The sequence below is a fragment of the Sorex araneus genome, chromosome 1, assembly GCF_027595985.1.
Source record: "Sorex araneus isolate mSorAra2 chromosome 1, mSorAra2.pri, whole genome shotgun sequence".
In the NCBI taxonomy this organism is placed as follows: domain Eukaryota; kingdom Metazoa; phylum Chordata; class Mammalia; order Eulipotyphla; family Soricidae; genus Sorex; species Sorex araneus.
The window spans coordinates 315,053,119-315,070,799 of NC_073302.1; the positions used below are offsets into that span (position 1 = coordinate 315,053,119).

The window sequence follows — 17,681 nt, forward strand, 5'->3', positions numbered from 1 at the left end:
AAGAAAATGGTTCACTGGAGAATGGTTGGGAGGCAACTTTAGATCTGGTGGTCAGGAAAGCTGATGCCATTGAGCTGAAATTTGAAGGAGCCAGTCATTTGAAGTAGAACATTCCTGGGTGTACAGCATTCCAGGCAAGAACAACTTGTGCTTAAACTGATGTCGAGGAGTGTGGAGGAAACCATAAGGAACTTACAATTATAGAAAGCCTGGCACAGCTAAGTCACTGATAAAGAGACTGCCACAGGTTGCTATTTGCTTCTCTTCTATCTCTCTGTCACCCCACTTCTCATTCTTGCACGCACAATGCAAGGTCATTTCTCAGGTTTACGCAGAGTTTACTACTGCTTATTAATATGGAGCTGTAACTTTGTCCAGAATTGGATCGAGGTGACACCCTAGCCCTGAGCGAGGATGAATTATCTCACCCCATCCTGAGGCAACAACCTCAGGAACAGCTGGATATCTAAGCATGGCGTCAGAGAAAGGAGGAAGGTGAGCAGAAAGAATGAAAATGCCACTATTTTGAGAAGCCCAATTCATCCTGAGATCATTTTATCTTTTTAAGATAGGAAACTAGGATACTGACTTTTTTTACCCCTTTGGTTTTTTTTTTTAAGAGGCCTGAAGAAGAGATAGTGAAAGCAGAGAGTTAAGCACATCAATAGATTAGCTGTGGATTAAGCATGTAAACCTTTTAAAACATTTCATTATCCTTCTCTTGAAGACCATGGACTTTTATGGTAATGTGTATATTCTTGGCACTAGAGTGACACATATGCATAAATTTTATCTGTTGTCCTGTTCCCAGGGACAAGGACTTGGCTTTGGTTTCAACCCTTTAGAAATCTCCCTGTTTCTTCCACAGGTTTCCACTCTCCCTCCCTCCCCTAAGACAGAGGAACCTGCTAAACAAAGCAGAGATAAATGGGGTTTGCAAGAGAGCTGCTTATTATTTATATGTTGTTGGGTCTAATTGAGGAGAGGAGCTCAGTGGAAAAACCTGATCAGGCTCATCTATATGCTTCTCAAATCACCCACTAAATCTGGCATTTGCCAGTTTCCTTCCAGGGTTTATTCCTGGGGATCCCATGCGCAGCCATACCTTTGAAGGGCTGTATTTGGCAAGAAAATAGAGAAGCAGGGACTTTGTTTCCTATTAACACAGTGAGCTCTATATTTAGAATTTTCTGGCATCATTCATAGAGTAGGCTGCAACAGACATATTTGGTGTCTTCTGAACAAGGAAAATAGTTCATAAGTTAGGTTCATGTTTATCCCTCCCCCTTTTTTGTTCTGATAAGAAATATGATTTAAGCACCCCATTGCTTCTTTCCTCTGCAGTGCAATACGGTCTTATGCATCAGACACCAAGTCACATAAATAACTCTCAGTTATGCTTTTCTCCTGGACAGTGTCTAAGTGCACTTTGTGGTCAATAGAAATAATAAGGAGTCCTCCAATCCATACACATGGCATCTAGCAGTTTCTAAACGCGCTCTGGACAGCGTGGAATGCACACATGAAGGACAAGAGAAAGGTTGGGAGAAAGAGACTGTGGGCAGTGCCCCCTGCTGTGTGCCTACACACCCCAGAGGCTGCCCAGGGATGGCTGCACATCTCCGAAGAGAGGATTTCTGAGGGTAAGGAAGCAACCTGAGGTTTGTCAGAGAAAGAAAGGCATTCACACTTCTATCTTTCATTTTATTTTCAATTTTTTCTTCTTACGATCATTATTAAAGCTATTGGAGAGGAAAAAATTAGAGATTTGGTTTTTTGAAAATAAACTTTTGGGGGCCGGAATGATAGTAAGCAGGTAGGGCATTTTTGCCTTGCAAGCGGACGACCTGGGTTCGATCCCCGGCATCCCTTATGGTCTCCAAGCATCGCCTGAAGTAATTCCTGAGTGCAGAGCCAGGAGTAACTCCTGAGCATTACAGGGTGTGACCCAAAAAGCAGGAAAAAAAAAAAAAGAAAAGAAACTTTTTTCCCACTTAGGAATCTGACCAATTCTCAGGGCTATTTATTGCAAAACTAAATGTCAATTTACTCTAATTCCAATGATCTGCTTCTCCTCATTGTTTCCTACTTTTTGACTTCTAATAATTCTGAAGGATAATATGCTGTAAAGACCCTTATCCAGAGCCTCTCTTTGCTTATGAAAGGGAATAAAATAATAGGCTGATAAAAAGTGGTTTGAAAAACCCACAGGTTTTCATTGCTAACCACGTGAGGCAAAAATCTCATCTCTCCCCACGTATGAAAATAAAAAATAAAAGTATGAATGATTTTTTTCACAATTACCTGTGGTCAATTATCAATATTAATTATCAATAACTCGGATTCCATTCTAAATTACTTGTGCATGTCATTCAACAGTATTCCTCTGTCACTGGAGGTGATGTTGCAACAACGAGCAAACATTTTAAGAAAACAACAGTAAAGGAGTAGAAGACCTCAGGGCAAACCATTAACAATGGTTACTTCAAATACTGAAGTATGCTGGAAAAGAAAAGCAGACAGTATTGATATATTTTGTAATTAAAACAGCCAGCATGAAAAGAGCATGATGTTTCCTCAAACTGTTTTAAATTGGGGCTGGAGCAATAGTACAGCAGGTAGGGCATTTGCCTTGCACATGGCCGACCTGGGTTCGATTCCCAGCATCCCATATGGTCCCCTGAGCACTGCCAGGGGTTATTCCTGAGTGCAGAGCCAGGAGTAACCCCTGTGCATTGCCAGGTGTGACCCAAAAAGAAAAAAAATGTTTTAAATAGGCATGTTCTCTTTCTTGAGGATTCTCCGATGATTCTTAACCAATGATGTGAATGCTGTTTTTTTTTTCTTCTCTAGAGAAACCTGAATTCTCTTTTAAACAATCTCCCTTGTCTCCCTCCTCCTTCCTTGTATTTTTCTAAGGAAATTTCTCTAAATGCAACTATTTTACTTAAAAAAATCAAACAAATTATTATATGATTCACTGATTTTTTTGAAATTAACTTCGAAATACTCATAATTAACTTGAGTATTTATATAAAGAAAATGAAAACACTGATTTAAAAAAAGTATCTGAACATTCATGTTTCCTGCAGTAATCTTTATAAGAACCCCAATAAACAAACAATCGAAGTGTTTACCGAGGAACAAGATTTGTATATTTTGGAGTGTGTATGCATGGATCAAAGAAATATTATTTTTGAATTACCAGCCTTATAATGAAAATTCTGCTTTCTCTTGAGTTAACAGGTTCTGTGAAGAAACATACTGCATTCTCCTAAATTTCCTCAGAAATAGGGGCAAGGGGCAATGCCTTTAAATGGGTGTTAAACATGAAGGTCCATTTCCCCTGTGTCTTATCTAATATTGAAAGTATGACTAATAAACAAATAATGATGTCACTCTTCAAACCTGGCCATTGACTCACTTTCTTAAGAACCACAAGTTTGTCTTGTCTGTCTTTTGGAGACATCCCTCCCCAGACCCCCCAAAGCTGGTCACACACACAAACATCAAGGTAAAGCAGATAAAAGCTGAAGAGCTGCTGAAACTCTCAAGATAAGAAGGGGCGTAAATGTCTGCTAATAGCTCCTCATGTTTGCCCTTCTGTGATTTATATCCAATTTATACCAGCCAATAATAGGAGATACTCTATATGTGACCAATAGCACAATCATATCTCAGTCATTAAACACATTGACCATTTCTTTAGCAGGAAAATTGGTCCTTGTTTCAGTAAATATATAATCAAGATAAAAGTGTTAGGCAGTGCTCATTTGCTGGAGAAGAAGGCAGTTAGGGTATAGAATGGGCCACTAAGTCAATGATGGTTGGAGGGGTCACTTGGGATGGAAGATGTATGCTGAAAGCAGACTAAGGACCGAACATGATGGCCTCTTAGTATCAGTATTGCAAACCATAATGCCCCAAAGGAGAGAGAAAGAAGGAAGGTGCCTGCCATAGAGACAGGGTGTGGGATGGAATGGAGGTGACAGAAGGGATACAAGGAACATTGGTGGTAGAAAATGCGCACTGTGGAGGGATGGGTGTTCAGTCATTGTATGACTAAAACTCAGTCATAAAAGCTTTGCAACAGTATCTCATGGTGACTCAATTAAAAAAAAGTGGTCGGCAGTGGTCACTATCTGTGTGGGTTGGTGCTAAAAGAGGATTGTTTAATCTCTTTGAACACTGGCACTGAGTTCATCTCATGTGTTCATTATTTCCATGGAGAGTGGGAATGAAAGCTGTACCTACAATTTCCACACTAGTCGAGATCTTTGAATCACACACCTGCATTATACAGGCTTTGAAAGAAATGATATTATTGAAGGACCTGGTTTCCTTACATATCTTTACTCTTGAAGCTGCAGATTTCCAGCACCTAATGATGATGACAAGTGAGGACGTTATACTGCTTACACTTAATAGGCTTACTGCCTGAGAACACAGCTAGGAGCAAATACAAAACTGACTGCAGTTTCCTAGTAGATCACTTTATGAAATTGCACAAGATGTTTCAGAAGTTTGTTTGTACACAATTATCAGACCATTGGTTAATGTATAAGTTCATTTGCAGATTATTATTTGATTAGCCTAAGAATAATCATGAAATTGCATAGTGAACAATAAAGTGAGATAGAAATATAAGTCCTACCACCATGACTGTCATATATTCAAGCATTTCTTACACAAGCATTGTTACCAGAGATCCTCTGGTAACAAGCATTGTTACCAGAGAGCAGACTGTGCAGTGCTAAGGAAACCAAGAATAATTCCTAACCTAGTTATATTTCCTGCCCCAAATCAAAAACATCAGACATCCTGGTGAAATATAAACAGCTTTCCTAGATTCTGGCAAATTCATTCTCATGGAAATGTGACCTTGTAGAGAAATGTATACATTTTCTGTGACTCTGACATTTCCACCACCTCTATCAGGGTAATAATTCAAGGCCTGTTCTGCTGTGATAGAGCCTCTTGAGTTAATTGATTTCTGCCTCTCTCTGACATTGTAATGGCTCCATTCATAACAACTCATGGCTGTGTGGTGCCAATAGAAACAGCTCCTGCAAGATTTATCATCCTAAGAAAATACTGGAAATCAAATATGAAAGTAGCATTCATGGAAATATGCAGCTCCATGGAATTCCAAGGGCAACCTGGTAAAGCTGCGAAGGGTTCACCCCTTCCTGACAAGCCTATCTCTAGTTTCTGCACCCTGAATTTCCACCCACAGCATTTACTCTTCGAATGCTTTATCTGTATCAGATTTCCTTACCAATTCTTAAATTTAAAACATTTGGAAACGCTTTTAATAGAGAGTTCAGAGTAGCCCCCTCCACCCCACCCTTCCCATCACCTCTGGGGAGGGAATCTGTTGGAATGTAGTCCTTCCAATGTATCCTTGCTATACACTGCAAGGCCACACCATGCACTGATATTTTCACAGCTGTAACCAGTTAAGAGTTTTTATAGCACAGGGCAGCTTTGACCAGGCTTCTTACTTACCTTCTTCATATTCTGAAGGATCCTACTTGGAAGCAAAGTCACATCAGCAAAGGACAATGAGTCCACGGGAGGGGCAACCTGCCACATAGTTGAGTCCATGCAAAAAAATAGTTTTCCCAGACTAAAGAGACAATTTAGTAAGAGTGGAGAAAGTATTAAACAACTATGCTGGAATACTCACAGTTTGGGTTTGGCAAGCAGAGGTGGTGGCTCCTTAGTGGGTGAAAGCAGGACAGCTGGTGTTTGAAGAGATTTATTGGTGTTAGCTTTGCCGTTAATCAGTCCATTTACCACATGGTTGGGGTGGACTCCATTAGTTTCACTCTCAGCAGAACTGAATTGCATTTGAAGGGCTGCCATGCTAAGTCCAAACTCAGGGCTGTTCACCTGCTGAAGCTCAGCTGGTTTCTTTGAAGCCAACTCAAAGGAACTTGTCTCCAAAATGGGCGGGGGAGGTGGAAAATGCTGGAAGTGATCATTGTTGGGTTCTCCCATTGAGTCATAGCCACAGTTTTCAGTGTTGGCTAAGAAAGAGGAAAGGGAGGAAAATGTAAGATACTGCTCTTTCAACAGTGATTTTCACACCATCATAGTTCATCTGAGAGTCTCTTGTGCTCTAAATTAGGATAGAAGAGCATGCTGAATTGTCTCTTTGTAGAAGCAAAGGCAGTTAGACACCCTGGCTTTCTCAAGCTCATACTGAGTGACTACCTGTTTCATGTCCAGATCTGGCCCACGTCTGGGGAAACCAACTGCCAACTTATGAACAAATCGTGAACAAGCACTAACGATAAAAGTTGGTCTTAAGAAAATCACAACACTCACAAGAGCCACTAATAACCCTTTGTTGTCTCTCACACTTCAACCCATGGTTTCAAGCACACGTTGGGCCTATACCTGACTGATATAAATGCAAACTATAAAGCTTGTGAATGGCAGGCAACTGATAGTCAAGTTAAAGGGCAGAAAAGTCAAGCTCTGGGTCTAACGTGATATGTCTTATGATATCACAGGTAAATTATCCACATTTCAGATGGTTGCCACAGATAACTCAAATGCAAAATAAAATTCTCATTTGTTCTCAATAGAAAGCTTTCCCTTGAAAGCTTGAGATAATATCATGTCATTTTGGATTCTTCACCTTGCCTAGAGCCCAGCAGAATTCTTGGAATGTACTTTAAAAAATGCTTATTGAGATAAATTAAGCCCCCAAAGATATTTGTTGGTTTTGTTTGGCCTATAGTTTTTACCCTAGATGAAAATGGGAAATACTGCATGTCAATGTTCACCAAAGTAGTGTCTCAAAAGGGTCTCTGTGACCCTATGTTCAGAGCAGCATTATTCAAATGCCAAAACACGGACTAAACCTAAGGATCCATTAACAGATGCCCATATAAAGAAACTGTGGTAGTATTTTCAACAGAATACTACTCTGTATTTAAGAAACTAAAAATCTGTCTTTGGTGGATAAAATAAATAGAATTTGAGTTGATGTACTAAGTAAACTTAGCAAGGCCATGATCGAAAATTACCAAATGGCTTCACTCAAGTGAAAATAACTAAGGCAAAGAAACTGGCCACAAACAACAGAACTCATTTTTAGACTCAGGTAAAACTATGATAGTGACTGAAGGACAACAGGAGGTGGGCGGGAGGAACGGGTAAAGGGTCTTTTGGAGGTGGGTCAGATAGCAAAGGCTCATAGTGGGGATGGTGAGTATAACACCCATAGAGAGGTGAGAAGCTTAAAATCCTAAAGTTTTATAGTATTTTAAACCAAAAATAAGTCAATTGTAAAGAAAATACTCATTCACAGGACAGTTTCATATCAAAAGTAAACTGTGTTCTTTTTAGGAGAAAAGCATTTACAATCCCCATTCCACTGTCCCTAAATCAGTTTTGATTGTGCCTCTGCTGCCATCTAGTCTCTCTTCTCAAGAAAAGTGTAATTCCATGGTCCCTTCCACATCTATGGCCTGCAGCCCACAACCAATGGAGCGACTGACTACTAAATGCCAGGCTTGGCCAAAGAACTATTTTAAAAATCACTAATTAGTAAGCAACAAAGATGAAGCAATACAAACCAATCAAAGCTTATTAGTAATAGTGAGACATTACATTAGAGTCAAAACAGTACATTAGAGTCAAAAAAGAAGAAATGAGGCTTCATGTTTCATGCTGATTTCCTGGGAAGTAAGGTTCTAATGTTTTTTAAAAAAACACATATTTAAATTTATTTTTAAATTAATTCCCATGAATTACAAAGTTATTCATGGTGATCAATAAGCTCTCATACATAATCCTTCAATAAAAATCATATACTTTTGAATATTGTCTTTAATAATACAATATATTATTTTATGTCACATCAAAGATACAGCTCACACTCAATGTAACTGTTCGCTCAGATCTTCCTACATCTTCTAATTATATTTGGTCTATTTTACTACCTTCTCAGAAGTTTGGGTAAGTTTGAGAAGCTTCAATAGGGATGAAACAAAGATTTATTTGTACAAGTATCTTCAGATCTCTGCTGGTGGCACCACTGAGACCAACAATAGCACCTCTGATTCAGAGGTGGCCTTTGGGTGGGGCATGATTCCAGGTTAGTATGAGGTGCTTGGTGCGCTCTCTGCCTTGGAGAACCATACTAAGCGTGCCTGGAGGCATCCTGGGGAGTGGTCCCACCTCACATACCTGAGGTGACAAGAAGCTGAGCAGTGCTGGTGACAGATCCAAAATCATTTCGTGCCGTGCATGCAAAGACTCCTGCATCTTCAGGGAAAGTCTCAGCGATCACCAGGGTGCAGATCTCCTCTGGAAGGGAACACAACCACTTAGCCACACCATCATTTGGAAGAAGCCACACACTCTGTTGCTTCTTTCAAACAGGCAAAGCTGGTGATAACAATCGCAGAGCTACTTTATAAAAGCATCCAGACAGCTCACTTTACTCTTAATTTAGCAGTTCAACAGAGACAAAAAAAAAAAAAAACACCTTTCAAGTGAAACCCATTCTTTGTGTTTGTGGACAATCAACTTCAATTTTCTCATCTTAGAAAATCGGGATCAGAAACTCCTAGGGTGATATCCGTGAGGATGAACCAAGATGTTCACAGTGAACCTCTCCGTTTGGCAGTTGGGGGATCAGAAGTAGAAACCAGTTCCACCCTCCTTGTGCCTAGGGTACTTGATTGCTTATAGATGTTCTTTCAACAACGAAAGAGCTGCCTCTTCTGCTAAACTGAAAAGCAATGGATGGGTGGAATCCAAGCTTCCCTAACATGATAACATAGGAGTCCAATCTGTAAACGTTTGACTTGCAGACAATTGTTCCAGAACCTTCTGTGACAAGGTGTAGTAGTGTTTTACAAGGTGACAATTCCAGACTCTAGAAACTGTGGCCAAAACTTGACTGAAGCTCTTTTGAGTCCTCCCTGTGTGATTCCTTGAACTTTCATGTTCTTAGTTGTAACCAAAAGTCAGTAACAGAATCTATCTTATGGGATTTGTATGAGTTACAATTCATAAAATTAACAATCTGGGGCTAAAGTGAGTGGTGAGAACAATGACAATAACTATAACTAGCCTCTACAAGGCTTGAGGTATTATTATCAGCTCTTCACAGACATTAATTTAGATTGAAGCGTCAGGTCAATCTTATGAGTTACAGTTATTATTATTATTATTTGTCTATCTTACAGATAGCAGGCAGAGGCACAATACTACAGATAGATTTATTCAGTCACATAGTAAATAAGTGGTAAAGTAAAAATTCAAACCAACTGAGATTCCAAACAACCTCTTACGATAATCATCGATTGATTGTCGGACACACAGCATCTATTCTATCTGATGCCATTAAAAAGAAGCTGGATCTAGAATGTATTAATTACTTTAAAACTGAATAAATGTTTACAGTATCCCTATAAAATTAAGAGGACTATGCTAGTAAATGTTAAGGAATAAGCTAGGTTTCTAATTCCCTTAAAGAAACTATTGGTTATTCATACACTATGTGGACAGTGTCACTGTGACTGTGACTATCACTGTCATCCCGTTGCTCATGGATTTGCTCGAGCGGGCACCAGTAACATGTCCATTGTGAGACTTGTTACTGTTACTGTTTTTGGCATGTTGAATATGCTACAGGTAGCTTGCCAGGCTCTGCCATGCAGGCGAGATACTCTCGGTAGCTTGCTGCGCTCTCCGAGAGGGACGGAGGAATCAAACCTGGGTCAGCTGTGTGCAAGGCAAACACCCTACCCACTGTGCTAACTTATTCCCCTCTCTGTATCCAGGCACCTCTCTAATGTGACCCTGAAACTCCTTCCATCAAGTAGTGCAGTTTGCTTCTGCAACAATTGAATCTAGGCTGGTCTTCAAATTGTCTTAACCTAGAATGTAATATAAGTGACACCATTGGCCAAATTGCAGAGTCAGCTTCAAGAGGCCTTGCCTATTTCTGCTCAATTTCATAGAACCCCACTGATCCCCTAAGCAAATAAGGATGTGCTAGTTGGCTGGGCAAAAGACTCAAAGAGTAGCCAAGCAACTCTAGCAGAGATGATGATACATGAAGTTGTTTCCAGCCAACCAGAAACTGACCAGAGAAACAAGAGAACCCAGGTAAGGACGGCAGTGCTTGGCGCAACCACAGAACTGCCAGTTAAGACCCGCTCACATGGCTGGCCCCATAATTATGAATGCTCTTTTGAGCCACCAATTTTCAGTGTGTGTGGTACAGGAATAGCTAACTTTATAATCTGATGAGATAAATGCGCTAATCTTCCAACATTTAGTGAAGCCTTCTAAGAGCAAACTTTTCTGCAGGCAGAACACATATTGTTCAATTTAACCATTAATAAAGAAATTTGACAAATTTGTTCTAAAACAGCTTTATGTCTTAAGTATTGGAAAAAATAGTATGGTTTCCAAGTATTTTTAATATAAATTAAAGAAATGCAAAGGAAATAGGCAAATCAATAAAGTACAAAATGAAAAGCAAAAATTTTTAATTCAATTCCCTCAATATCCAAATCTTATAATAATGTCATTCCCTAAAGGTAAACTCAAAAGGTTTATGGAACTTTATTTTAGAAAAAAGTTAATCCTATCTTCCAGAAAATTATCCAAATACTGTCAATCTGTATAGTTAGTATAGTATTACTGAATCAAATGTGTATATTTTATGCTCTGAATATGGCCTCTAGATATAATTTACTGCATTTTTCACTTCTTTCTTGAGTATTATATCCTAAACTTGTCCTATCTGCAAAGCTTATCATGCTGAAGAAAAACTAATTAAATGGCTGGCACTTTATTTTAAAGATTTTTTATTGAATCACAGTGAGATAAACCCTTATAAAGTTGTTCATGATTAGGCTTCAGTCATACAATATCCCAACACCCATTTCTCCAAGGTTGAAACTTTTTAAGCCAAAACCAGAATTCTTTTGCATAAATTCTAACCTCTTTAGTCATGTACACCTGAGAATGATAGTAATTGTAAACTTTAAGGAAGACAAATTGGGTCAGGTGATACTCCAAGGGACTAGATAGAGTGTGTGCTCAGCATGCAGGTTATTCCGATAATCCTCATCACTGCACGGTCCCCTGAGCACTGCTGGGTGTAGCCCTTGTAGTTCCAGCACTACCTTGTTAGAGAAATACTGCAGAGTCAGGCGTAAATATCGAAACTTCCAGCCTGGTGGCTGAATGTCACAAGGAGTGCATTCCAGGTCTGGAGCATTGCTTTGGAGCTCCATTTCCCTCCACAAAGACAAAGCAAAGAAAGGGGAGTGGAGTAACTCGAGCGATAATATAGGAGCTGAGGTGGCTGTGGGTGGCTGATCCCAGTTTAATCCCTGATAGAGACAGGAGTAGCTCCTGAGCACTGCCAGGGAGGGTACAATAAGCCTCCTTCCTCCAACACACACACAGACACACACGAAACAAACAAAACTGATGAATTATTTAATTAGAATCACTGTCACTGTCACTGTCATCCCGCTGCTCATCGATTTGCTCAAGCGGGCACTAGTAACGTCTCCATTGTGAGACTCGTTGTTACTTTTTTTTTGGCATATTGAATATGCCACGGATAGCTTGACAGGCTCTGCCATGCGGGCAAGATACTCTCAGTAGCTTGCCAGGCTCTCCGAGTGGGGCGGAGAAATCGAAACCGGGTTGGCCATGTGCAAGGCGAACTCCCTACCAGATATAGACCTGAGTATTTAGAATTTACATTCTAATAAAAGACACATAATCACAAGGTTGCAAATTTGATGGAAAAAAAACATGGGTTACCTTAGTATCTGCAGCAATCAACCATTGAATACTCTAAATCTTCTTAAAGTACTTAAGAAGGAGATGGAGAATTCTAAAAGCTCTAGAAGTTATACATGGAAAGAGACTATGTCTCCAAAGTCTTTGTCTTAAGCCTGCAGGTGGCTCGGTGCTTTACCGCACTTGCCTGGCAAGCTTGAGGTCCTGAGTTTTACTGCTAATGCTTATCTACAACTCTGCTGTTTGGGATCCCTGACCATACCTGTAGCCATACTGCAGCTTGGTGTGTCCTCAGCAAGCATTAGACCCAGGATGTGCCTGAGCATAATTAAATGAGTTCAACCTCTCATACAGCATAGCCATATGTGTGAGCACCACAAGCTGATGCTTAACCTCTGGCAAGCATCACAGCAAGGCATGTGAATGCCTCCCATCAATAGAATAAAAAGGAAAGGAACAGGAAACAGCCTTTTCTTATAACCTTCATGAACAAGTCCTCCAGTTCATTTAACGCACATTTTTCCCTTTTGCTGCCACTATGGACCTTTTTTCTTGCTGCATTTACCTTACACTGTTTGTCTTTCTATCCTTCTAGATGGAGACAGTATGAGCAATGCTTATATTATTTTCTTTACATTTATGATACCTCTAATAGAAAGAGGCCACTTGGGGGTCACCTCTCCTCACCTTACTCTCTAGCAATACAAAAGACACATTGTGGGAACCGGGAAAACACCATGAATGCAGGGTGCAGCTACAAAGTGTTGATGTTTATTTAAACAAATTACATATTTTTAATTAGTGATTTTTAGATTGTAAAATGAAAAGAACCAGAAGGATAAAAAAATTAGTAACAATATAATAAGAAAGGATGCATTATTTAAGTTTTTTTTTCTATGCTACAACTGGTTCCTGATAGTGAAATTTTTAGGTTGTTTAACTGCTTAGAAAAGTTGGCCTCTTTGGAGGTACATTTTATAAGAGTGGACAGACCATTACCTACTTTCAGCATGCATCTCCTATCCCAACTGGTTCCTCCAGCCATCATTTTCTTAGTGATCCTTTCTCTATTCATCTGCCTTCTCCCCTCTGCTCATGAAGCAGTCTTTGAGCTATGGGGAAATCCCCCTGGCCCTTGTATGTAATGACCTCTCAGTGTCTATATTGCAAGCCATAATGCCCAAAAGTAGATAGAATATTGGGAATATTGTCTTCCATAGAGGTTGGGGAAGGTTGGGAAAGGGGGGGTATACCCAGGATAGTGGTGGTGGGGAATATGCACTGGTGGAGGGATGGGTGTTTGATCATTGTGAGATTGTAACCTAAACATGAAAGCTTGTAACTATCTCACAGTGATTCAGTAAAATTAAATTTTTTTTTAAAAAAGAGTGGATGGAGGGGCTGGAGCGATAGCACAGCGGGTAGGGCGTTTGCTTTGCATGCAGCTGACGCGGGTTCGATTCTCAGCATCCCATATGGTCCCCTGAGCACCACCAGAAGTAATTCCTGAGTGCAGAGCCAGGAGTAACTCCTGTGCATCCCCAGGTGTGACCAAAAAAGCAAAAAAAAAAGAAAGAAAAGAGTGGATGGAGATGGTATTTTTATGAATCTTGAATCTTCTATGATGATTTTTTTTATCACCTTTTATTTTTATTTTTATTTATTTTTGCTTTTTGGGTCACACCTGGCAATGCACAGGGGTCACTCCTGGCTCTGCCCTTAGGAATTACCCCTGGTGGTGCTCAGGGGACCATATGGGATGCTGGGAATTGAACCCGGGTCGGCCGAGTGCAAGGCAAATGCTCTACCCGCTGTGCTATCCCCTGTTTTTCAAACCTAATGGATGCAAAGAATTACCTGCAGTAATTTCTAAATATTAGTACATAACATTATTTTTACCCCTAAAAATGTTGGCATAGTAGATGTGGGTTGAATGGGAGTTCTTTTAAGAAGTACTTTTTTTTAGGGCCTGTAGCTATAGAAGGGTGCTATAGTAGGATGCTTGCCTTGCATATGGCTGTACCAGGTTCAGTCCCTGACACCCCATTTGGTCCCCTGAGCAGCACCAGCAGTAATTCCTGAGTGCAGAGTCAGGAATAATTCTTGAGCACCACTGGGTGTGGCCCCCAAACAAAACAAAACAAAAAAGAAATTTTTAGTGTTATTTTAATTTTCATTAAGATGTGTGCAACTTACTCTAAAAATACTCTTCAAATATTTGTTTTTTGGGGGGCCACACAAGTGGTGCTCAGGGGTAACTGTTGGTTCTGCACACAGGAATAACTCCTGGTGGGCTTGGGGACCATATGGGATGGCCATGTGCAAGGCAAGGATCCTCCCAATTGTACTATCTCTCTAGTCCAGGAGTTCAAATGATTTTGAGTTGTGCTAATAGAAGGAAAGGCAATTTACATTTTACCCAATGACATGGGTTGGGATGCATATATATAACAGAAATGAGAATTTCACGTGGATAATTATAAAGTGCAGCCTACTGATTTGTAGTCTATCTTATTTTGCAACACTGATAGTTGCTCCCTACTTTTATGACTCGCAATCAGGCCCCAAACACTGGCCTGTAGGATACAGCACAGATCTTGGCTTCATAATTTCAATGAATCCTAACTAGAGGAGTTTAGTAAAATAAGAAAGGCATTTCATATAAAAGTTTGAGACATAATGATACATTTGAAGTTCATAATTATTAGTTAATTTAGAGATTCACTAAATATAAGGAAAATAATGAAATAGCATAAAGCATGATTTAATTGTGTGTGTGTGTTCATTACTACCAAACCCAGTTTCCGGCTTTCTAGCTGAAAAAGATGTACAAAGTGTGGAAGTAATTCAAGTTGTAGCTTCACATAATATTATTGTGGTGCTGTAAGATGTAGTACAGGCATTAATGCACATGCTTTATATGTGGGTGGATGACCCTACTTTGATCCCTGGCTCATGATCCTTTGAGCACTGTTGGGTGTGGCCCCATAGGACCCCAGATTGTCAGGGTGGCTTGAGTAATCCACAAGCACAGGGCCCAAGCAACACATCCTTAGACCCGTGCATTGAATACTCAGCTCAGTTGTCTGAGAATTGCTGGAATCCACCCACTCCCACACCCCGAGACCCCTTGAGTACCATCTGGGAGGTCCTTTCCATCATCAAAAGATTAATCATTTGGAAAGTGAGATGGATCTGGAAAGGTACAAAGCATTAGGGATTTCTAATCGATAACAAATGGTTACTCAAGGAGTCAAAAATAATAGACTCAATCAGAAAAGTGTGCATAAAGCTTAAAATATTGCTGCCAGGGAGTTTTAAGTTTATTACCCCATATTCCTCCTTTGTTTAGGTGAGCTCCAAAGTGATTATTTCAAGATCGTGGCTAACCAGTGCTGAAGGTTGGCATCCTGCCTCCCTCCCACACATGCTCTTTTCTTTTAGAAAATAAAGCTTCTCTAGCTATTTTGCAATTTCTCCCAGTTCAGAACTCAAGGAACACAATACAAAATGCAATTAAAACAAACACCCCACTTGCTCTGTCCCCAATGGGCTAGATTTAAGATGGGAAGCAATAGTAGACACAGGGCTGGAGCAATAGCATAGTGGGTAGGGTGTTTGCCTTGCACGCAGCCAACAGGGTTCAACCTCTGGCATCTTATATGGCCCCCAAGCCCCTGCCAGTAGTAATTCCTTAAGTGCAGAACCAGGAGTAACCCCTGAGCACTGCTGGGTGTGACCCAAAAAGCCAAAAAAAGAAAAATAAACCCAAACAATAGTAGATTCCATCTGATCGTGCCCTGTCAAAATAATTAACTAGACATTTATCCACACAAGGAAGTGGGCCCGGTGTCCTCAGAGATATAAGACATCCCAGAGAAGGAGCTAAGCAGGTCAGATGGACGTTGCAATGTGGAAATGCTGATGTTCAATACAGCAAAGGGCTGATGCAGGTGAAGTGTGGGAAAAGCCTCCTGCTGTTCAGACAGATGAACTTAGGCCCAAGTAAGTAACTTTGTTCCATCCTACCTAAAGCTGCTCTCAGTTATGAACAGTACTGAGGTTCCCGAAGGCATGGCCTCCATCCCTGTACCACCTTCTCTGGGCTTCATACTGTTAATCTTGAGTCAGTTCATTCTGGAAAGATGGGCATTTCTGAAGACACTGATCAATGCCCACTGTCAGATTAAAGCCTGAGAACGATTTAACAGCAGACACAGACATAATTCTAGACCGGAAACCAGAAGCCAGCTTGTGTGTTCTCACCTTCTTTTGCTCTGACTATTGGAAGCTCAGGCTGAAACACTGGCTCTTGGACAGCTCCTGAAAAAGTAATATTCCTTAACGTGCTCTGGAAATACTTCTAGGTCTTCTCAACTCAGGCTTACATTTCCACCTAAAACTTTTCAGTCCTACATTCCCACCTAAAACACCATCGCATTTTCCAAATCCTGAGAACTCTCTTGAGAACAAAGTTTTATCATTAGTTCCCCTCGCCCCCCAAATCCTTCCATGACTTTGAGGGTACTTTAAAGCCCAAATAATCAGTTTTTCACTTTCCTACTTGTGTGCTGTTAGCTTCTTTTGCTCTAAGTTTTGGAAACTCAGGCTGAAACATTGGCTCTTGGGCAGTTCCCAGAGACGTGATATTCCTTAATGCTTATCCAGAAATATGTCTAGGCCTTCTCAGTGTAACTCAATCTTACACTCTATCTACAATTACTTCCTCAGAGATTCAATTTTTGATTAGATTTCATCAGACTCACCATTTATATAAAACTTGATAGCTCTCACCTATCACCACTCTAATTATCATCACATGGAGTTGTGAGTTCCCTGACTCAGGTATAATCTTTGTAACATAAAAAACATTTGCCTTTTTTCAAAACTTTCAGCCTCCCCTACAAAGCAAGTCTCTCCATAACCATTTTTGAGTATATGGGTAAAAATCAGATTGAGATAGAAAAAATAAAGTGCTTTACAAAAATATCATTTTCTATGAGGATTCTAAATTAGGACTGATTTTACTGTCAGTTTCCTCTCTGTGCTTCAAATTTCACTGAAGAAAATATATGGTTTTTTTCTTGGAATACTTCTATTGGGTAAATTTAAATGAAGGCATTTAGAGCATTGATGATAAAAAAATGAACATCTAGAAAAAGTTACAAATTTAGAAAGGAAAAGAATAACACCCCAGACATTCTTTCAAGAACTTTAAACACTGCTATTTCCTCGTGCTTTTTCTAGATAATGTTTTCATTCAATGTTGCAACGGTTGTTTAGCTACTTGTCTTTTTTCATATTCTCATTCAAAGGTGACAGTGGATTCACATTTTGTTGAGCAAAAACATTCTCATACTATGTATGGTGCAGACAATTTAAAAATGAAAAATGTCATGAGGAAATGAGATGAGCAGGTGGTAATATTGAATTTTCATCTGGTAACATCTTGAAAAAAATCCTTAAGACATCTGTAAAATGCATTTTGGTGAGAACTGGAAACCAGGAAATGACCGCTTATGTCAAATGAAGAGAGAAGCTAACTTATCTGACCAAAATAATTGTCTCCAATACAAATGGAAAAATTTTAGATTAGTAGCTAATTATGATTCATTTTAATCTGATTTCTCAAAGCAAAAGGTTTTGATTTGAGGGCATATAATAAATTACTAATTTGGAAACTAATTTTTCTGGTGATAAATTCTAGATTTATAGTTACCTAAAAATGACTTAATAACTCCCCAAAGTCAATTCTGTATCTCATTTTGTTTCTAGACACATACTTAACCCTGATTAATACAAACAAAACCATTTTGTTTGCAGAAATTCATAAACTGATGAGGGTAGCAAGGGTAATATAAATATGTCCCGTGGGTACTAAGAGG

The 17,681-nt window shown here is 39.7% G+C and overlaps 1 protein-coding gene across 1 annotated transcript in view; it reads right to left on the reverse strand.

Moving 5' to 3' along the window:
• The window catches only part of PALLD (palladin, cytoskeletal associated protein), a 499,224-nt gene that overhangs the window by 228,972 nt on the left and 252,571 nt on the right, over positions 1–17,681 (reverse strand). Inside the window, exons 9-10 of the mRNA XM_004610370.2 lie at positions 8,206–8,325; positions 5,690–6,032 (exon numbers count right to left, since the gene is read on the reverse strand). Of these exons, the coding sequence (XP_004610427.2) occupies positions 5,690–6,032; positions 8,206–8,325 (463 nt within the window). The remainder of the gene's footprint in view (positions 1–5,689; positions 6,033–8,205; positions 8,326–17,681) is intronic.